Consider the following 20,277-nt stretch of genomic DNA (forward strand, 5'->3'; position numbering starts at 1 on the left):
GGTTCGAACAAGACTAAGTTATCTTTTTGGTCAATCAAACTTGCATCCTCTCTCACGCTTCACATAGCATTTGAACTTAAACAAAAGGATTACGCAAACTCATGCGTGATCCTTCAACCTCGAGCCCGCTACCGTCCTCACCGCTATATATGTGCCGATCCCACTATTTCCCGGCTGACTGGAGCTCATGGAGAGGCTTACCCGCTCTTGGTAAGAGTAGTTTTCTAGACTCTGGACTACGTGAAATGACTGCCGGTAGTCCTTGGCGTAGTGAGGCATGTGTGGGAGACCCTTGCTCACGGGCTACCTTGGTGATTGAAGCGCACCCAAGTCCTCGACCCTTCCAGAATTGTTCGTCAGAAAAATGGACAGCACTTATAATAGTGAAGTACTCAATTATCCTTCTCCCATTTCTTTCATGGATATGATGCCATCGCAAATGGCGAATTCAAAGAACGGCCTTGAGCCTTTTGGTAGTCATAAGATTTAGTGGAACGTTAGTGTGGTGTAACGTGTTCTAGCGCCATTGCCAGGTGGCTGCGTCCGCAGCTTGCACGTGTCTGTCGGCTCCCTTGAGATGAGGACAATTCTCCGAGAAAATTATGGAGGCAATGGGGCAATTAAGAGGCGGTTACTGGTAGCACTCGCCAATCTTCATCCGGAATAGTTTTTAGCAAGGTGGTTCACGATGATGATTAATCATGGTTCGACGTTGCTTACTAACTGGGCTCAATCACAGCATCGGCAGGTCTAGGCTCGCTAAATTCCCCGAAGAGTCCTGCAATCTTTCAAGTCCGCCTAGACAGGATGCTCGCCCCGTTCATCAATGTATCTCACTACTAGACATTTGTGCCTTACAATAGTTCTTATGGTTTGGCGTTCGACTGAGTACCCCAAGACAATGAAAATAATGATAATAGAGGTCCACCCTCATTACCACCCGCATTTTCGGCGATCTTACAGGGGGCCCATAGTTCCATCGATCTTGCAGGGAACCCCTGTAGTGAGAAGATATCGTCCCTTGATCTGACTTTGCCGCGGTAATGGATTCGACCCATCCCGCTCAGGAGCCAAAGATGTCGGACCGGATTTCCAAGTCAACAGGAGGGTAGCCGTGGGTACCGGCCCTTGACGGCGATGTATTCTGGCTCGCAGCTTGGCCTGGACAGTTCTGAATACTTGTGCGATGGCGAGGGCATAACCTTGGTAGAGACGCATGGGTTAACTCATTCGTGTAAAACTCATGGCATGCTCTTGGTATTGTCATTTCTCGGGTAAGGGCGGAGACCTCGGTTCCGAACCGACCTGCCGGATGTGGACGTGGTGATTGGGTACATCCCATGGGATAGAAACTTGTGGCCATACACGCCCTCCTAGTGGAAGCACATGAACAAATTTCTCGCTGCACCTTGCATCAGGTAGCAAGATATTCCCCGCCCCATGAAGGCCGTGGTTGCTCTGGTTGCTCTGGTTGCTCTGGTTGCTCTGGTTGCTTGAGTGCGTGGTGATTATGTGCTCCGCGAGGCCAACTTCATTCGCCATAATATTCCGCGTCCAGAAGAGGTTACAAGACAAAAGACAGCAATTCCACGGGATCTATAAAGTCAAGTGTCAAATCTGGGAAAGTAGTCGAGGAAGGGTGCTCTGTCACCATCAAATGAGAGTTTGCAAACTTGGGATGCAATGGCGTCCGGGCGCGTTTGAGCAGAATGTCGATTTCTGCCGATGATAACGGGCCAGCGTCGGTCTCTCGAGCGACACAGTAAAGTTCTGTAAGTTGTTTAGCAATAGCCTGTGTCTAGATGCAATCCATGTCTGCGGGCTCATACGTGCTAATTTTCTTGGCAGCGACCAGATACCGCCGAATTGTGTCAGAAAGAGGTGGAGCAGATTCTCGCTCTGCATCGTATGGGATGAAGGCGTGCTGCCAATGCCAGATCTGCGATGAAGATACAGAACCTGAAGCGCCGCGTAGATAATAAGACAGATCGCAGGATCTGTCTGAGAGTTGAAATTGTTATTCCAGTTTTCGACAACGGACGCGATATCTTGTGCAGGATGAAATGCGGATTGAAGACAATCGGTCCAGCCAGCTCCATCTTCCGCACGATCACCCGGTAGAGCTACAATGAGAAAGGCCATATGCATAAGCAAAAGGTTGGTGAGCCTCATGTGGTGCTGTTTTTTTGACTCCCCGTTGATAACCAGGCGCGACGGATGGAAATACCGTGAGGGAAGTGCGAGCCGCAATAATGCCAGGCTACGTTTGAGACCATCTAGACGAGCCTGGACACTCCCGGGACCCTTCTCAGATCTGATTCTCAGCAGGTGTCCCGCCCGCCGCAAAACTGTGGTTGCCACTAAATGGAGGTTCAAATCGACTGCATGGTGGCCTTTGACTATTTGCTGAACCGTTTCCCAAAGATCGTTCAGGTCATCGGCAAGGAAGATTCTCTGAGGTTGTGAATCTGACGGAGCCACGGGCAAATCACCGTTGACAAGGCGACTGGGGAGAGCAGTGTTTATGCTCTCGGGATCGACGACGAAGGGTGACCCTGAGGATATGTTGGAATACGAGTCTAAGCAATATATACACCACCAGACCAGGCGCCAATCTTCGACTGTATCGTGGCTTGTAGTATCCGCGTCAAATGCTGAGCACAAATCGGGGTTCTCAATTTGATTGAGACCCAGACCGTGGGCTTTGCGTGTCAGTCTGCTTACTCTCATCCAAGCGGCGGATCCGGGGAGGTGGTGAAACTCATAGTAAGCCAGCAAGCATTCAACTCTGATTTTGCTCAAGCCGTCTTCGCTTCCCGATGTCTCACTTTCAGACGGACACGATGCCAGGAGTGCTTTCAAACACAAAGTAATGTCTGCAGGTGGCCAAAAGGTTATCGGCCCGAGGACAAAGGCAGTAAGTGCAGTCATGGATGCGATGAGTTGTTGATAGACTAAACCCTGGCGGTGTAGGTCCAAAAAATGGGACTCATTGAATAGGGGTATAGCTGTGTGTATTTCCCGAAAGAAATGTTCCAACCTGGGGGATTATCAGCAGAATTGGTTGGATGGAGAAAATCAGTGACAACTTGCAGTTCTGTTTCCTGAGCTCTATCAAGCTTATACCCTGGGATCGCAACATACCCGGTAGATGGTTTCAGGTGGCAGTCTCCATGATTGAGCCTAGAATCGAATGGGGCATTATTGTCTGCGACGGCGACGACCTCGGATTCGCAGAAGGGCGGCAGCAAATCATTCAAGCCACAGTTAGGGGGTTCTAGCTGGCTATCAGAATATGCTTACTACTTGTTGCTGAAGCGGACTGAATACTTTGCTGCAAGTCGCCAAACCCTCCATCGGCTTTTCGAGCATCGGATCGTCGACGTTTCAACCCTCTCGGTGGGCCGGGCTTCCGCTTCTCTGTCGCGTAGTCGCATTCTGCCTTGGCTTCTAAGCAACGAGAACATTGCGGGCGCTGCAAATCGCCTAAGAAGCCCTGGTAAGTCTGGTGTCATTTGGATATGCCATATCTTTGCAGTGTACATTTTACTTTCTTCCTTGAGGTAACCTGTTAGCCCTCGCACCGCTGGTTCAGTTGGGCTTGCCCAGCTCAGATACTGCAGGCACCTACTTAATGCACAGATCGCAGACACGCACCACCGAGTACCGGTTCACAGACGACATGTCGACGCGCAAATCGAGGGACCATGACGTGATATTCGGTGCAACTAGTGCGTATATACCGTCACAACCACTGTACCTGGACTTCAGTAGGACCGCCTGAGTGAGTCTTTGGCAAATGAATTTTGATCCCGGGCCTACTCCGGGCGGGGTTAGCAAAAGTGCCGATTGCCGCGGAGGGAGTAACGGTTGCGCATTGGCTGTTCGCGTCCGCCTTGGCAACTTTCTAGACTAGGGGCACTACCCCTGACCTGATCTTTCGTGCAACAAAAATGGTGCTCTCTCCTTTATAAAACGAATCGCAGGACATAGAGAACCCCTGGAGAAGCAGGATGTTTCCAGTCGCTTGTTCTGCTTTAAAACAGAATTCGCTGTAAACCTTGGACAGCTCTGCCCTCACACCGATCCGGCACGATGACTATCCATTAACACAATCTTACATCTAGGCTAATCCGCCAAGGTTAGGTTCAGATGCTAAAGTCGCAACTTCCGAGAACCAATCTTATGATCCCTCGAACCTCCTTTCCACTTGTCTTGGCTAATGATCCAGAGCTAATTGTTTAAGTGTGGACATTGGCAGTAGTGTTTAATAAATGGTGTAAATGCTTCTCACCTGCACTTAGCGATGTTAGCGACGGAAAACGGCCGAGATTGATGTATACAAACGCGACGACGTTTTCATTAAAAAATATACAATAAAGAACAAACATATATAACAAATTAACAAATCTATCGAGCCGGTGAATTACACGACATCCTTTTAAAAAAGTTTTTTTTAAAGAAAGCCTTTTATTAAAATATATAAATATATTTTAATATTAATTATATTTATAAATTAAATAATAATAATAATAATAAATAAATAAATCCGTTTTTAATAAAAATAAAAACTAACGATTAATTCTTTTTTATTTTAATAATGTTTTTATTTTTCTTATCGAGATTCGCCGTGACCGTACGTAGTTATTTCGTTTTGAATCCACGCCACCTAATAAGATTCGGAGGGAAATTTCGATGTGGGTCTTTCCGCGGAGGAACTTCCCGGAGGAACACAGCGATCGCACCAAACTATAAAGACACGCGCAAAACAAAGAGCTCCATCGGTGCTTTCCACAATACTATTCCCGATATTAATTACTCAGCGAACCATTATCAGGGGTTGGGTACTGTATAATATCCCTTTCCGTCAAACTCGCGACTCCCAGAGCAGCAACTGCACCGAAGCATGGAAGAAACCGAAGTGATCATTGTTGGTGCAGGCCCTTCAGGTCTAGCATTGGCACTCTCTTTAGCGAAATATAAGATCAAGGTACTTGCTTTACAACTGTTCATAGAAGTGAACCTAAAGTTGCATTTACTGATCCTAGTAGACTGTTATTCTGGAAAGAAATATGGACATTGTCCAAGATCCTAGAGGCGTCTATCTTCCGCATGATGCAATCCGCATTCTTTGGGATCTTGGACTCGCGGGTCAAGTGTTGCAATTTGGTCATGGTATGCTGTTAGTCTTCTTCCATCTGTATCATTCTGTGCTAAAATTCGCGGAGTCCCGCCCTCAATGAACTTTCACACTTCTCACATGGAAAATGAGCCATTCTATAGTGTGCCCACCGATGGTGATGCAGTCCAACAGGCTCTTCCGAATACCCTTATTCAGATTCAGCCAGGTTTAGGTAAGAAGTTCTAACATCTACCATAGGATTATATCTGACGTAGCTCCAAGAACGCGCCTTTCGAGCTAAGCTCCAGGAATCTCCATATTGCGATCTACGTTGCGGTTGCGAGGTGATTGCCAGAGAAGCCACCGGCTCAGGAATTGTGGCAACGTATCGTACTCAAGACAACGTCTGTAAAGGGATCACCGGGCAATGGCTTGTAGGTGCGGATGGGAAGCGAGGTGTAGTACGGAAACACTTTTTGGAAGATGCAGCAGGCATACGGCAAGTCAATGGTTCTTACCAGTATGACGGAACTTGGATCGCCGCAAATCTAAAGATCACCCTACCAACGCCTTCGAGTCACCCGGAATTGCCTTTATGGCCACTCGGATACACCCCAGAAGACGTATTCGACTTGTTCTGGCCCAAAGGCTGGCATTTCTGCAGCCCTCCCGGGAAAGCTACCGCCGGCGGCCGATTTGGCCCATACAAGGAGCGCCTGTGGCGACACGAGTTTGAGCAAGGAAACTGGGATGACTCAATGGATGCTGAGAAGCTGCTTTGGGAACAACTTGAAATCATGTTCACTCGTCAACGGGATGGGCGCTACCAACCACTGCCTTTTGGCACCGTTTCATTTCCAAAGGACTGCATTGAGATACTCCGCTGTCACCAATTCCGCTTCACACACAAAGTCGTCAACAAATGGTTCCATGATCGCATCATCTTGATCGGCGATGCCGCACATGTTTTCCCACCATTTGGCGGTCAAGGAATTGCATGTGGACTGAGAGATGCACATCAGCTTGCATGGCGTCTCTTCTTGCTCACACGTCTCCCAAGTGTCGACCGACCCTTGGGTGATACGTTACTTGCAACATGGGAAAGGGAGCGAACTTGGGGTGTAAAGGAAGCTGCAACCATCACCAAGATAAATGGACAACTCTGCAACGAAGGTGATACCTACAGTTTCTGGATTTTTCGGCTTGTCAAGTGGATTTCACAGCAACTGCCTTTTATTCCCTCTGAGCCTGACCTATTCCTCAAATGGGAACAGAGAGGATACCGGTCAGTCGATGGGTTCCATCTCAAGCAATATGGGGGTGGTGGTAAAATTGCACAAGTGTATGTTGACTCCGACGGCGACGGCCCCATGCTATCTGATCAGCTGATAGCCCATACGTCTATCGTAACTCTTCTGGTCATCAGCAACATTCCCCAAGACCTCATTCTTCAGGCTAAAGAAGTGATTCAATCATTCAACTTTCCGAAGCAGATTATCAACGACCAGTGCATCAGAGCTTTCTCTTCATCAAGACCTCCTGATGTGGAAATTGCAACCGAAACGTGTTTTCCAACGCCAATACCGGACATTGGAGAAGACGTTCGCGAGGGCTATAATGAGTCAAACTTCATAGAGCGCTTGCTTCCCAATGCTTGCTTTGTGCTTGTTCGGCCCGATTTTTACATATTTGCTCAAGCAAGGACGACGGAAGAGCTGGTGGCCAGTCTCCAGAAGCTCAAGGAAATTTTCATCCTTCAGGTATCAGATTAGGAAAAGAGATTCCATGGAGGAACATCATATGAGGATGAAACTTTTGCCAACTGTTTGAGACCACACAGTCTCCACTGCAGACTCCTTTTGAATCCCTCGCTAGGTGAATTATGAAGTGGAGCGTTTCTGAAATCTTTTCTCGACAGTGGAAATGGCGAATAAGTTGTTGCACAGCGACCTTCGCAAGCATTCCACAGAAGCACTTCAGGAATGTGCTTCATGGATGCAGCAGATGCACACGCTTTAGGACAATGGTTGCTTTGTAGTATAGGCTAGTGACTAGGCTGCATTCAACATTGCACAAAGAAACAATTGACACATACCGAATGCCTGCTCAGGCGCGCAATCATAAGGTGTAGCCGTTGGTGATGCAGGCTGCTCCAACGAAAGTGGCCATTTACATTCTCCATTATTACTTTAGTCGCTCGGCCTGATGATCCACATCCAACTCAGGCTTTCCAACCAAACACCCTTTGCATTGACTGGCTCAATGCTGGAGAGCTCATAATTGGCCGTGCAAAGGAAGAGCCAGCTGTGAAAGTCTTGAAATAATCGAACTGTCGCAGAGGCACATTTACAAAAATGGAGGACCAATACGTGGGATTTCCCTTTGATACGCGGCTGGACCCGGATATCTCGGATTTTGACAGCAGCACTGACGATGAGGACAACTACCAGCTCGAGATGACCAACGCGTGGATTCTACATGATGACACATGGGCGCACATTCCGTATGATTATCGAACACCCGAAAACGTGCCCCAACCGATGAAGCCGCAACTTTTACACCAGGCGCACAATGGACTGTCGAATCTTCAGCTTGGTCACAACCATACCATTTGCCCCGTAGCAATGCTCTGGGCCACAAGACTCCTCTGGAGTAAGATGCAGCCTCCAGAGATGGCAAAAGACCCGCAATTGTCTGTTTTCATGATGCCTCCCACTGGACCAGAGCCATGGAGTCAGGATCGCAAGATCCAGAACGATTTCTGGCATGCCGAGTCCGACGAATATAGGGCTAAGGCGTCTGTTGAAATATGCCGTGGACGCATCTATATTTGGCCCATATTTGTGGTGGACGACTTCGGGAGTGATTGGGTGACTTTATGGTGGAAACAGAAGGAATGGTCCAAGGAGGTCGCTGAAGCGGATAGACATGGCTGCCAAGGCTTTGTGGATTGTTTGGCGATTATCGACCCACGGCTGGATAGTAAGTGGTCTAGTGATGCCAAACCTGCAGCGAGCAGGTTCAAAGAACGACGTGACCGCATCCGCTTGACTCTCCATGAGTACCTTGATGATTATGGAGTCTACCTCGGGCCAGAGGATAGCACCTTGGACAAATTTATCTATATCGCTTCGATGGGAGATGAAGAAAATACCAGCGGAGAGCGCTGTTATGCAGCTATCAAGACATTGCTCAACCGTCTTGCTGAAGCATACGCAGTCGCTAACGACACTAAGAACAAATCAAAGTCTGACAACACCGCCTATCACGCAACCATAGAGTCGGAACTGAGTCAGATCACCAATCCCCAGGACCGAGTGATTAGCCCGCAGCTGATCCGCATGGAAATGACTGGTCTGCTTGCCTGGTCATGTTTGAGCCACTTTGACTACAACGCGAGGATTGCGATCGAACACTTGCCACCCGGAGTCAAGATCCCTTTCCAGTCCACGGGTGGCGTCGAGTTAGAATATACGCCCACGGACATTGGCATCAGGACTGAAGCGAAGATTGCCCCTCCTCCACCAGATACCTTGACACAACTATTTCAAATTTAAGCTATGTCTAAGATTGAATTCGTAATTCAAGCCGAGAGTTTTCTCACTTGGCCATATATAGATCAGATGTGTATATGATATGGACTGTCCACTATGGTTGGTACCCACACGGTGATCGAGGTCCATGCAACAAGGTTCGAAACGATTGAGATACTCTACGAGATTCAAGGTGGGACGCATGTACCAACAAAGTCAAGGATATTAGTAGTTTGCGGGCTATGGCCTACCCGGTGAGATTCGCCTACGACATCCTACAGTTTTCCCGGTGAACGGTGTTAAGCGGCCACTCCCCGGCCAACCTTTTGCGGTCACAGGTGGTGATAGCGTTGAGGCGCAGCATGGGGGCGAATATCAGTGGACGATGTCGCGTAAAATTATACAGCTGGCTTGAAAGGGCTGGGATATATACCAGCGAGACCAGTCTTGCTGGGCACAAGAAACTGCAGACTCATTTGCACTGTGGAGGTTTTGGAATATATCTTAGTCTCTTGAAAGCAGAAGTGTGGCCTCCTCCTCGAGGCGAGTTTGACAGCTGCTAGGTTCAAAGTATCATACACACATGCCCTTGGTACTCTGATGCTCATTCGAAGCGAAGCATCATGAAGACGCCAGCTTCTCGTGGCTGTCCAATTGTGTCGTTTTTTCGTCCATGACCTGCTGGGCAAGTGGTACGGTACCCTGCACCGGTGTCTCAGGTTTCTCGGTCTCTGATTGCTCATCGGGGTGATGGTCAACAAAGAGATCTTTGATGGTACCGGCACCTATGGCTCGCTGGTACACAGAGAAACTTGTGGCAAATTCCTTGTGTTTGCCTATCTGAATCTTCTCCAACAAGTTGAGCGCGAATATCTGGCAGTTGTTGTCGATCAGGTTATATGCTGGCCTCTTCTCTCTCATGGCAAAAATGGTCATCTGGCCTGCGGAACGTGAGACTGAGATCACCTTGTCCTAGAATGAAATGATGCCTTACCAGCTTGGTTGAGAGCTTCATCGTTGAATCTCGTCTTTCCAACCTCGTAGGTATGCCATTCTGCTCGATCAATCTTTCCGTTAGTGTAAATCACGTCTAGATTCTCGTCCTACTCAACTTGTTAGTCTCATTATGCCCTATCACATTCCTTTCATAGAGCTCGGCAGAAATACCATCCACAACTGGTGGCAATAATCACCAACAAGGACTGCCCAGTGCTGTGTGGGATCTGGGAATTTGTTGATACCCTCAGTGATCATTTTCCCCAGTCCTGTCTGTTCCGCAAACCACTTGCCCGCTAGGCCTGCGACAGGGTGCCAGCCTATCTCGACGAGCCGCGGCTCCCCACCAATTTCCACCTCACCCGGGGGGATGGCACTGGGCGTCTGGCCAAGACCCAGCGACTGCTGAAACTTCTGCTTGCCTTTCAATAGGCCTTCCTCCCTAGATTCATGGTAAGCACTGTGCAGGTGTTGGAAGTCGGGTGGGTTTAGGCTTACAGGAATGCGCCCACTTTGTCCCGCACAGACAACTCGGCATCCTCCGGCTGCTTTGGCTCCTCCATCGCGCGCTTCTTTGACGATCTAAACAGACGAAAATGTGGCATGGGTCAGGGTGAAGTTCTTTGAAGTATTGTTATGATGAAAGCGAGGTCTACGCGGCGTCACTGGGGAGCGTCTCAGCCATCATCTCCTGAAGGAAGAACTCTGAATTGCCGCTCACGGGGAAGCTGACAAAATTCCTATTGGTCCACCACAACGCGCCACCATAGCCACAACGTGGGAAAGGAGGAATGGAGGTTTGTGCAGCTCTTTGTGGCGCAGGAAATTGGATATGGCCTGTTGTTGAGGATCGAGCCAATCACTGCACGCAGTTAGGTCGTTCTTCTCTTCTTGGTGTTGGTTTGCTGCGGCTTGGTCGTTAACTAGTTTCTTTAGCTCTCTTCCGTCTTTACATTAGTATCTTTTGCCCCGAACGTGTCGGACATTGGCGCCCCACCTCGAGTTGGTAACAACCGAAGCGGCCGCATGGAAAACGGAGATGTTAAGTTGCATGCCGGTAAGCAGATACCCACAAATTGCCGGGTGATCGCAAGGGATTGCGTCCCATGTGCCAAGTGTGGATGCATGTTTCCCCAATCACGATACAACAGCAAGGAAAATGCAAGGAAATGCAGGGTCCCAGAAGCTTGGCGCTGTGGACGCATCGCACTCCACCCAAATCCACTTCCTAGGAAGCGTCTAAGTGCAACAGCGCTGGCAATCAGGAAACCGTCAATGACTTCTCGGCTTAAACGCACATGAAGAGCCTCCTGCCTTAGGCTGATGGCAAGCGAGGGTATTGGACGACTGCTAAGTTGACCGAGACGATCGCGAATTTACGATCAGTCTCTGAACTCCTTGCAGTGTCCTGTGGAGACCCACGTCACCAAAGACCCCTGTGGTGCAGTTGCAATTCAATGGAACGTGGGATGGAGGGCCTATCTTGGCGAGCCGTACTCTAGTACCTTATCCAGATATCTCGACACTATGGCAGTTCACCAAGATCATCAGCCCTTAGGTGTCGCTACCGCGTTGGGTAAACGGGGAATGAAAGCTACATCTAAGTTGAGGTAGCGTAAATAGAAAACACCTCATTCTTTGTTGTATAAAGTTGGCAAAATATCTTATAGATCGTCGAGAATGACAAATAAGGCGGTCTTGTTTTGTATGGGAGCGACCGATTCACGTGTTAGGGCCTACACCCTTTCACACTCTATCACAACCTCTGAGCCCTCATTAGTTTCTTCGGCGTACCAGATCTCCACCATTCGGAGGCCAGCTGCTTGGATGAGAGCCAACCACTGCGGTTCGGTACGTTCGATTGCGTTGAATAGCACTAGCATCGCCATATCCTATCTCTCTGTCAGTTATTAAACTTCCTCATGGCTCGTACACATACCATAGAAGCAGCCCGTAGTCTTACTCCCTGTTCTGGCAAAACATAATCGCCGATTAATATGGTCGAGCAGCCTGCTTTTCATAGTGACAGCCTTGTTTCTGAGAATGGCAACAGCCTGCTCATCCTGCCAATTATGGATTATTTGCTTGAAATAGTAGAGTCGCCCGCCGGAAATGGGCTGCGGAGTAAAGATGTCGTGAGCCATGGTGTCAATTCCGTCGAGCTTCGTCATCACGTGCGGTTGGTCCTGAACTATGATGCGCCCTGGCAAGTTAGACTGTGCCTTGAATTACTGTGACCAGTAGCCCTGTCCACCTGCAACCTCCACCAGAAGCACCTCATTGATCTCCTTGGCCGTTACTTTGTCTGATACGGGATATACGTTATACCATTTGTTCCACATTGCTCCTCGACGGGCAGCCATGAAACCATTGAAGGCTTGGGCGTGCTCTTGATTCGCCATCATCCAAGGGAAAGTTGGTTTACCAAACGAATAAGCGTGTGCATCAATGTTAGTTTTCGACGCAATTGGGCCCATATTACTGCAAACCTTCTTACGATAGCAGTGCTTTCAACGTGAGTCGCCAGAGATACATCGGAAACTTATGTCATTTGGCTTACCAATAATCCACATCGCCAAGTATGCCCCGTTGAATGCTATACTGAGTCGCTTCGTTGGCCTGATACTCGTGTAGGCCGATTTCGTCGGCAATATCGATAATAGTTATGAGCCTCATAAGTCGAACTACCAGCGTTAGCTTCATAGAGTCTGAACGCGGAGATCTTGATAACCTATCAACTGCTCGACAGTCAGCGTGGCTTGACTCAAAGCTGCGGCTGTCATTCTTCTGTTCGTAGCTAGCGCCTGAAGAATACCCTTTTACTGAACGAGGCGGACGCTGACATTTTGGTACATTTGGAAGCTCATTCTCAGAAACTTCTCTGGAGGTGTCGTCAACAGGTTTTGTAGCTTCTGCAGGCCGCTGAGCAGTTCCATCTGAGCGAGCTCGTCGCCTTCTGCGTCCCGGTCAGCCGCATGCTGCAAGTCAGCCAAGGCGCTGGAGATCGACATCTTGCTCTGCGATGTTTAAGCAATGAAGCGACCACTGAAGGAGAATTGAATTTAACACCGTAGACAATTTGACTCGTGGTCGTTTCCAGATTTCCATGCAGTGCAGCGTGCAGATAGCCAAGCTACCACTGGAATCCCACCCACCCCCCAAAACAACCTTGAGTATGCATATGCAGGCAAGGGTACTGATTCGACGCCATAAAGATATTAATGCACCTATTGGGCTACGTAAGGTCACTGCACTACGGGAATTATACAATCCTGGTAGGTATAACTCCATCAAGCAGATTTCTGATTGGACATTGAAACTGATGGACAGCCTGCGTATATACAAATCATGGGTTTGTGCTAGCCGCTCTATCCATTCACTACTCAGTATTAATATGACCGACTAAATTGAACGAGACAAGAAAAGCTACTCTAATAATGTTAAGTTATGAGAAGGTTATAATGGGTTAAGCCGCCAGGACAAGTTTAGAGAAGCGATTCATCGGCTTACTGTAGTGGACTAAGACTGCCACAGGTCTTGTGCTATCGCTTGCTTCTGGATTGATGGACTGACTAGTCAAATTACGGGGGAAGAGGATGAGTTATTAGTACCGGAGGAAATTAACTGGCGTCGCGTCACTGTGCTGTGTTGTGGAACTTTGCATCGCCGGGGTAGCTCTGACAGTCACTATCAATGCCGTAAATGGTGAGATAGCAGACTCCAAGAGCCGGTGGAGTTTCGCAACGACACGCCATATTACCTACTACTAATACTACCTGATACCATCTCGCCTTTAATAAGCTCACTCTAGGTGTGTCTAGCTAGGATCTCCATAGATATATCATTAGAGCTAATGAATATGATAATTCTGAGGACCGCTTAAATCAATTGAAAGTAATCACTCGATGGGCGTTGACTCAAACCCACAACCAGCAATTTTAGGTTCAATGAGCGGAACTCAATATAAGCCAGCGTATACATATAATTACATATTGAAAAATTCATAGGTAATGATATTCTATTTTTTTTAATATAGCTCTCTCTTAGTAGTGTGGCCTGCTATACCATCGGTATCTTCTCAGTGAGATCAACAAGCCAAGGTCCCAAAAGAACTAATACTATATCAGCCTTCGGGCGTCGAAAGCTAACTATATAACGTAAAGATGTATGCGTTCATCTATGGCCAGATCCGTCTCTATCGTGAGATCGCCGCACGTCTTATACGATGATTTCTCGTAGGTCTACGCAGATCCATCGACTTTAGACAGCCGAGCGCGTAAATGTCAAGACTGTAATTGCTATTACGACAGCCAGTGCTCTTGTCGAAGATGGAAAACGGTAATGTGATCTGGAACCCGACATATGAAATACCATGCCACTAGATTCCGAAGCGTTCCGTCCGTTAGACTGTAGGCAATTCCCAAAGTCAAGCTGGAAAGCCAATGCAGTCGACCCATTGGTGACTGCCAAGGGAACTTGACACCACTCCCAACAGCCGCTCACGACCTGCACAGCGTTGGGGTGGCAATGGCAACCTCCATCAGAATTATTACTTTTCTCAACTCAGCGTAAGTGGAATTCACTATAACTCTCTTGCCCAGAGTTTGGCAAGTCAACTGACCCGTGGCATAACAACGGAAAACATAAACTGCGGTTCAGCACAGTCCTGTACGGCTGGCTATCAAGTCTACAAGTCGCCCACAATTGGATTCAGCGTTACCAGTGGCAATAAGGCCTCCGAATGGATTTCAGCTGGCTTCTGTGTGACTGCTTCGTGGACAACTAGAAACAACTACGCTTGTAGCGCAGGCAGGGGTGAGACTGTGTATATAGTACAGCACAGCTGACACCGCCTATACCGTAGGCAATGGCAACCGTAACACATGCAGATCAACTCCTACAGCGATAAATTCGTTATATTCTCGCCAAATAACAATAATGCTAGTGGTGGTTCCTACTGCGTCGTTGGTGCTCAGTACTGTCGCAGCCAAGGACAAGCGTACTAGGATTACAACGGCCGCGCTAGTGGTCCGTAGATGAGTCATAACTGGCAGCACATTGTCACATGACGTCTCTTCGTTCAGGAAGTAGCGTCAAAGATTTTAGCGGAGCGAGGGGCTGGAGGAAGAAGTGATATCAAGGCCATTGGAGGTTGATGCAATGAAGATTGAGCAAACAGTGCGTATATTTGTTTATGTAGAACAGTATATCTTCAAAATCTTTTGAGTAGTCACCGTGGCAGGCAGGGCGCAATCTTCTGTCTCACGAGATTAGGCCAATTTACAGTCAAATCACCCTTTGAATGCGTATTGCATGCCTCTTCATACGTACCATCCGAATCATATCAATAGTTCTGGCGCCTATTAATCCGGTTCATCATTGCTGCCACTGATCACTTACTGGCCCCTGTGGATAGCAGAAGTGAATATAAATATCGAAGCATTTAGAATTGATTTTGATAAAGTATGGAGTATCTATGACTGACAGAGCTTATTATTTTATCAGGTACAACTGGGGATGACGTACCACACCGCGTGTTCTACTAATCCTATATGGCCCTTTAGGGTTGCATCGCAAAGAACTCCCTTCCTGACACCGCATGAGCGAACTGGGTCTATTCATGCAGTGAGACTCCACACTTTGCTGCAGAATCATGATTTTATGCAACCATACAGCGGTCTAGACCCCAGCGCCCTACCAGTGAATGCCAGATTTGACTTTAAACGGAGCCTCTAGCCTCCTTCGATAGAGATTATGGCTGCAATGATACCCCATTGAGTTTGCGCACGTAGCTTACTATAGCATGCTGTGCCGCACGAAAACAATTAATAAAGCCCAAACGGTGCGACTACAACTGAAAACAATCAATGCTATCAAGACTTTATTGTTATTCCCGACCTTAGAGCACTCATCATTGGCCAGATGCATTCAGAGGATCAACCTTCCTCGCCAGCTCGCGCAGTAAACGCATCAAAGACCAGAACAGTTATAGAGGAACATCCGGTCCAGCAACCCGCTATGGCTTCCCGCCGGGATGCCGCGTTGGAATTTTTGAACCAACACAGAGACCAGGGGCCGGCGGAGGCACCTACTGACACTTCTCTAACAAAGTCGCTCAGGCGGAAAATCGACTTGAGGTTGATGCCATTTTTCTGCGCTTGCTACACACTAAACTTTATTGACAAGGTTCTCCTTAATGTAAGCGCCATATTTAACGCCCTGTACCAGTACTACATTGACAACATCGATTGCTAGTATGCGAAAATCATGGGGCTTGAGGCGCAGCTACATCTAGTTGGAGACAACTACTCCAACGCCTCCTCCGCATTCTTCATTGCTGTACTCCTCTTCTCACTGCCGAATATGGTGCTACTCAACCGCCTTCCTGTAGCAAAATGCTTAGCAGTAAATCTCCTCGGCTGGGGCCTCTGTACGGCCTGCCATGCTAGCCTCAGCAACTATGCCGGGCTTGTCACTCTTCGAGTCCTCAGCGGAGCCTTCGAATCCGGCATACCACCTGCCTTGATGCTTCTCAGTAGCCAGTACTTCACATACCAAGAGCAAGCCCCCCGCTTTGCATGTTGGTACACGGGATTGGGCAACGGACAGATTCTTGTGGCACTGATCTCATTCGGTTTCCAACACATGGCACCCACCGCGGCCCTGTCCAGTTGGAAGACCATGTTTCTGGTCTTGGGACTGGTCACTGCAGCCGTGGGGATTTTCGTGCTTTTCTTCGTTCCAAACTCGCCCATGAAGGCCAAGTTCTTATCTGACGTTGAAAAGGTGACTTTGCTCCAGCACATCAAGGTCAACCAAACTGGTATCGACAGCAGGCGTGTCCACCCTGGTCAAATAGTTGAAGGTCTACTGGATCCCGCATGCTGGGGTATCTTCTTGCTTGTGGCACTGCAATCGTCTGGTTCGGGCGTGGTCACAGCCTACTCGGCAACAATCCTGACTTCGTTTGGCTACACCCCCAAACAAGCAGCATTATTAAACATCCCGTCTGGCGCGGTAAACATTATATGTGTATTGTGCTACTCATTCATAGTAAGATACTACGGGTATCGGTGGCTATTCAATGCAGGGGCGGGTGTGGTGGGTGTTACGGCGGCAGCGTTGATGTGTTTTCTCCCCAACAGCAACAGGTCGGGTTTGCTGGCCGGGTTGTACCTGATCAATGTTCTTCCCGGCGCCACAACCATCGCATTCCAATGGCTCACTTGCAATACCGCAGGGCATACCAAGCGAACATACGCTACGGCGGGGTTAAACGCAGCGTTTGCCATTGGAAACATCATTGGGCCACTGACCTTTCGTGCTCAAGATGCACCTAATTTCAGGCCTGCAAAGCTGGCATTGGTAATATTGTGGTCAATCTCTGTGGCGGTAGCCGTTCTCTGTCGTTTCTATTATGTCGCCATGAATCAAAGGAGAGATAAATTGGCTGAGGCGGAAGGTGAAAAGGTGGCCATTGACAAGGCGTACGCTGGACTAACGGACAAGGAGAACTTGAGTTTCCGATATCACTTGTAGTAACTATACATTAGAAGCTAGAAGTCTTCAAACAGCCTTTGTCTAGTGTAGCTCCCTCTGGTCGAAAATCTCATCATCCATGGCCTGGGACAGGGCGCTTTCAATATTGAGACTCGGTTGGCGAGAGCACAAATCGTAGCGGCTTCCGGGAACCCGTACCCAAGGTTCCAAAACGGCCCTATGACTATCTGAGCTCGTAGACGTGCCATTCAATACCTGGAAAACCTGGCTGTCGTCTCTGATCACGTCGAACGGCCGTGGCAAGTAAGGTGATGATGACTGACTTCTCGTCGACCGGCTTTTCACACTGCTGTATGAATTTCCAGAGTCAGAGTAGGATTTGCCAATATAACGGCTTGCCATAGTGTCTTGTGAAGTGTTGTCATCAGAGATCGTTGCACTTCTGCTATATGCCAATCTATCCTCAACATTGATATTTGTCGAGGAGCCTGAGCCTAGTGGCTCACGAATCTCGTAAAAGTCCGATATAATCGACAGAGGACTTCCAGGCCGATCCGGCTCCTCTGTGTTCGTGAGAAATCTATTGCAAGCTGACCCTATGGGTTGTTGGGTCGCATCGTAATGGGCAGTGGCCACATAGTCGCGGTGGTGACAGACGTTAGCATGAATTGCGCGGATAGTGAGATTACGAAGAAGCTGCAGCATGTGGAATGTATCCATATTCACCTTGAATATTTTGCACTGTAATATGTGGAGTAGTTGAAGTTTACATGAATAGAAGTGCTCCAATTTTCGCGTTAAAGTAGATAAAGCTCAGATTTAACAGTCACTGCCTGCATACTTGCTGTAAGGGTACATCGGAAACGAGGCTTTTGACATAATCTTACCGATACACGCGCGCGTTGTGTTCACTAGCAAGCTGATTAACCACTGTAAACATTTGGGTCTAGCATGTTCTGAGGACTTAGTCACAAGGTTAATACATCCGCATTGTCGCGAATCATCGCTCTTCTAGGTCTATCTATGGCATACGTACGGGACTTACTGTACTTCTGATAGACTCTGCCTAAACACGTTCCCCCACCAAATTCTACTTCCGTTTTTCAATCTGAGCATCAAGCGGTGTAACCCGAACTATTACCTAGCAGACATGAGCTAAGTTGGTTGAAGCTCTCCACCTACCCGTAAACCTGATCTGGCTAAGGTAGTCCTAAGTACTACGGGATTGAGTTGAAACTCGGGCCTTTTTATGCGACTTATTACTTTTATATAAAATATATCGTATTATATATGTGAGAATGCTGCACTTCTACTACTTATCATAATCTACCCATTAAAGGAAATGATTGTGGGCCCCTCTGTCAGTTTAATGCTTGCTGCGGATCGGATTGCACGCCACAGACACACAATACCTATCAGCTAATTAACGCCTCGATCTTTCACTGCAGGTGACCGTGTACTATATGAGACTCATTCCCCATTCCACCGTTGATTGCTTCCTGACGGAGAAAATGAGGAATTGAAGACGCAGATCGAGGTAAAAATCCCCGTCTCGTACAGCGCCTGACTTGTAACTTGAATGATGGTGTCATGAGACTATGGAGCATTGAGGACTATATGTTAGACCATAGTGGAAATGCGGTTGGGGCCGATATTCTCAGAAAGGCCGCCTACCTCTACACAAACAGTTCAGCAACATAAAACGGAGGACTTGACCTCGAAACCCACCCGACTGTTCTGGCATATTAATGGACCACAGCATTCCGGAAAAAATCCTTTTGTCTGGTAAAAAGATAAGAGGTCATCCTTCCAACATCCATCAGCAAGTTATTCGTATTGTGGCTAGGACGTCCCCAGTGAGCATGGTAACAATGCGTCATCGTAAGGTCTCTGAACATGTCGATGCATATCCAACAAGCCCGGTCTTGCCTTAGGATATCTCGATGCGGATATTCTGCGCGGCAGATGCCTGTCAATATATCACAGGGAGTAGCACTAAGTGATCTAGCCGCAGCCGCTGACAGAAGCCTACAGAGTCTGATTGGCAATATACTAGTTAGGGGAAGCGGTGTAGATGGATCCATAACACCTGCAATGACCGCCATGTTTTCCTTGTAATGCTGAACACTTCCTTATAAAGACATATTTCATAGATCTTAGAATATTCGGTTTCGCCAAGGAATACAGCCTTTCGCGTTAAATGTATTGTAGTGGGAGCGGGGCGCCGCGAGATTTCGATGGGCGAGGCGCTTGCGTGAGTTTGGACTGATATAGACTCGGAGAGGTCAAAGTATTACGAGATTTAAATCCCACAGTCTCATTATTGGATGGTGTTTACCCTAGTGTTGCAGAAATTCATGCTACTTGGCTGTTCGGCATGGGTAAGTTCTGCCTCTTGTGAAATACATTTTCACCACAAGAACGTCTCCTTGCAAATGTCAGACTAGATTCGTTTTCGCTGTGAAAATAGACCATCGCCGCTCGAGCTCGCTTTTCTATCCCATCACAATCTGCAATCATTTCCTCGATCTGGGTAGCCCTGCAGGAGAACGTTCGAAAGCTCAAGCTATTCCGAAACTACCGCGACTTCTCTAGGAACTTCTTGATTGGCTGGTCTGTTATCACCAGTACCGAGCATTAATCAGTCAAATACTTCAACTCCCTCGACTCCAATGACGTGGCGTGGACTCTTGAGAGCATTTCGTTTGAGTCTACGAATAGCATGCTCAAAGGCTTGTGCGTTTGGTACACCAATGGCCGCTCATTCAACTGTGGAAACTTTGAGAAGGAATCGTGGTCATGTAAGGTCAAGTCCGACTTGGTAGTCGCAAAGCTGACTGCCGGCCGTGTTCAATCATCAGAGTCTTCCTATATCGACACTGCCGAGTTCATCCGCTCCGATATGGATGGTCACCAGTCAGCTTGGCCCCTGAATGTATCTACGCTCAGATATCTTGGGGATGGTCCGAATAGGGTTACGCAAAACAAGACCGAGATCGTAGAACAGGCGCCAAACCAGCAGCGCGTTGCCACGTGGTCCATCGGATGATTCTATGATAAGTATCATGGGGATATCATCACGACGCTTGGAATCATTTGAGGGAGAGAATAGAAGCCTCATATGTA

General features: G+C 48.0%; 9 protein-coding genes across 9 annotated transcripts; 5 read left to right on the forward strand and 4 right to left on the reverse strand.

Moving 5' to 3' along the window:
* Positions 1–1,564: 1,564 nt before the first annotated feature.
* JN550_013093 (uncharacterized protein) lies at positions 1,565–2,931 on the reverse strand (the record flags this gene model as incomplete). Its single annotated transcript, XM_049311642.1, has 2 exons — positions 1,565–1,770; positions 1,830–2,931. 2 exons carry the CDS (start codon positions 2,929–2,931, stop codon positions 1,565–1,567), a joined length of 1,308 nt encoding a protein of 435 aa, XP_049164947.1.
* A 242-nt stretch (positions 2,932–3,173) lies between these two features.
* On the forward strand, positions 3,174–3,784 carry JN550_013094 (uncharacterized protein; the record flags this gene model as incomplete). The annotated part of the gene is made up of 3 exons (XM_049311643.1): positions 3,174–3,266; positions 3,319–3,499; positions 3,564–3,784. The coding sequence occupies 3 exons, from the start codon at positions 3,174–3,176 to the stop codon at positions 3,782–3,784; spliced, it is 495 nt and encodes a 164-aa protein (XP_049164948.1).
* A 1,455-nt stretch (positions 3,785–5,239) lies between these two features.
* JN550_013095 (uncharacterized protein) lies at positions 5,240–6,894 on the forward strand (the record flags this gene model as incomplete). The annotated part of the gene is made up of 2 exons (XM_049311644.1): positions 5,240–5,354; positions 5,405–6,894. The coding sequence occupies 2 exons, from the start codon at positions 5,240–5,242 to the stop codon at positions 6,892–6,894; spliced, it is 1,605 nt and encodes a 534-aa protein (XP_049164949.1).
* Positions 6,895–7,476: 582 nt separating this feature from the next.
* Positions 7,477–8,679, forward strand: JN550_013096 (uncharacterized protein; the record flags this gene model as incomplete). Its single annotated transcript, XM_049311645.1, has 1 exon — positions 7,477–8,679. One exon carries the CDS (start codon positions 7,477–7,479, stop codon positions 8,677–8,679), a length of 1,203 nt encoding a protein of 400 aa, XP_049164950.1.
* A 597-nt stretch (positions 8,680–9,276) lies between these two features.
* Positions 9,277–10,214, reverse strand: JN550_013097 (uncharacterized protein; the record flags this gene model as incomplete). The annotated part of the gene is made up of 4 exons (XM_049311646.1): positions 9,277–9,596; positions 9,650–9,758; positions 9,823–10,093; positions 10,150–10,214. 4 exons carry the CDS (start codon positions 10,212–10,214, stop codon positions 9,277–9,279), a joined length of 765 nt encoding a protein of 254 aa, XP_049164951.1.
* Positions 10,215–11,387: 1,173 nt separating this feature from the next.
* JN550_013098 (uncharacterized protein) lies at positions 11,388–12,662 on the reverse strand (the record flags this gene model as incomplete). Its single annotated transcript, XM_049311647.1, has 5 exons — positions 11,388–11,527; positions 11,591–11,867; positions 11,928–12,132; positions 12,212–12,382; positions 12,475–12,662. The coding sequence occupies 5 exons, from the start codon at positions 12,660–12,662 to the stop codon at positions 11,388–11,390; spliced, it is 981 nt and encodes a 326-aa protein (XP_049164952.1).
* A 3,256-nt stretch (positions 12,663–15,918) lies between these two features.
* Positions 15,919–17,190, forward strand: JN550_013099 (uncharacterized protein; the record flags this gene model as incomplete). Its single annotated transcript, XM_049311648.1, has 1 exon — positions 15,919–17,190. One exon carries the CDS (start codon positions 15,919–15,921, stop codon positions 17,188–17,190), a length of 1,272 nt encoding a protein of 423 aa, XP_049164953.1.
* Positions 17,191–17,232: 42 nt separating this feature from the next.
* JN550_013100 (uncharacterized protein) lies at positions 17,233–17,871 on the reverse strand (the record flags this gene model as incomplete). The annotated part of the gene is made up of 1 exon (XM_049311650.1): positions 17,233–17,871. The coding sequence occupies one exon, from the start codon at positions 17,869–17,871 to the stop codon at positions 17,233–17,235; it is 639 nt and encodes a 212-aa protein (XP_049164954.1).
* A 2,002-nt stretch (positions 17,872–19,873) lies between these two features.
* Positions 19,874–20,200, forward strand: JN550_013101 (uncharacterized protein; the record flags this gene model as incomplete). The annotated part of the gene is made up of 1 exon (XM_049311651.1): positions 19,874–20,200. The coding sequence occupies one exon, from the start codon at positions 19,874–19,876 to the stop codon at positions 20,198–20,200; it is 327 nt and encodes a 108-aa protein (XP_049164955.1).
* Positions 20,201–20,277: the final 77 nt, after the last annotated feature.

This window comes from Neoarthrinium moseri (genome assembly GCF_022829205.1).
Source record: "Neoarthrinium moseri strain CBS 164.80 chromosome Unknown scaffold103_Wmoseri_CBS_16480, whole genome shotgun sequence".
In the NCBI taxonomy this organism is placed as follows: domain Eukaryota; kingdom Fungi; phylum Ascomycota; class Sordariomycetes; order Amphisphaeriales; family Apiosporaceae; genus Neoarthrinium; species Neoarthrinium moseri.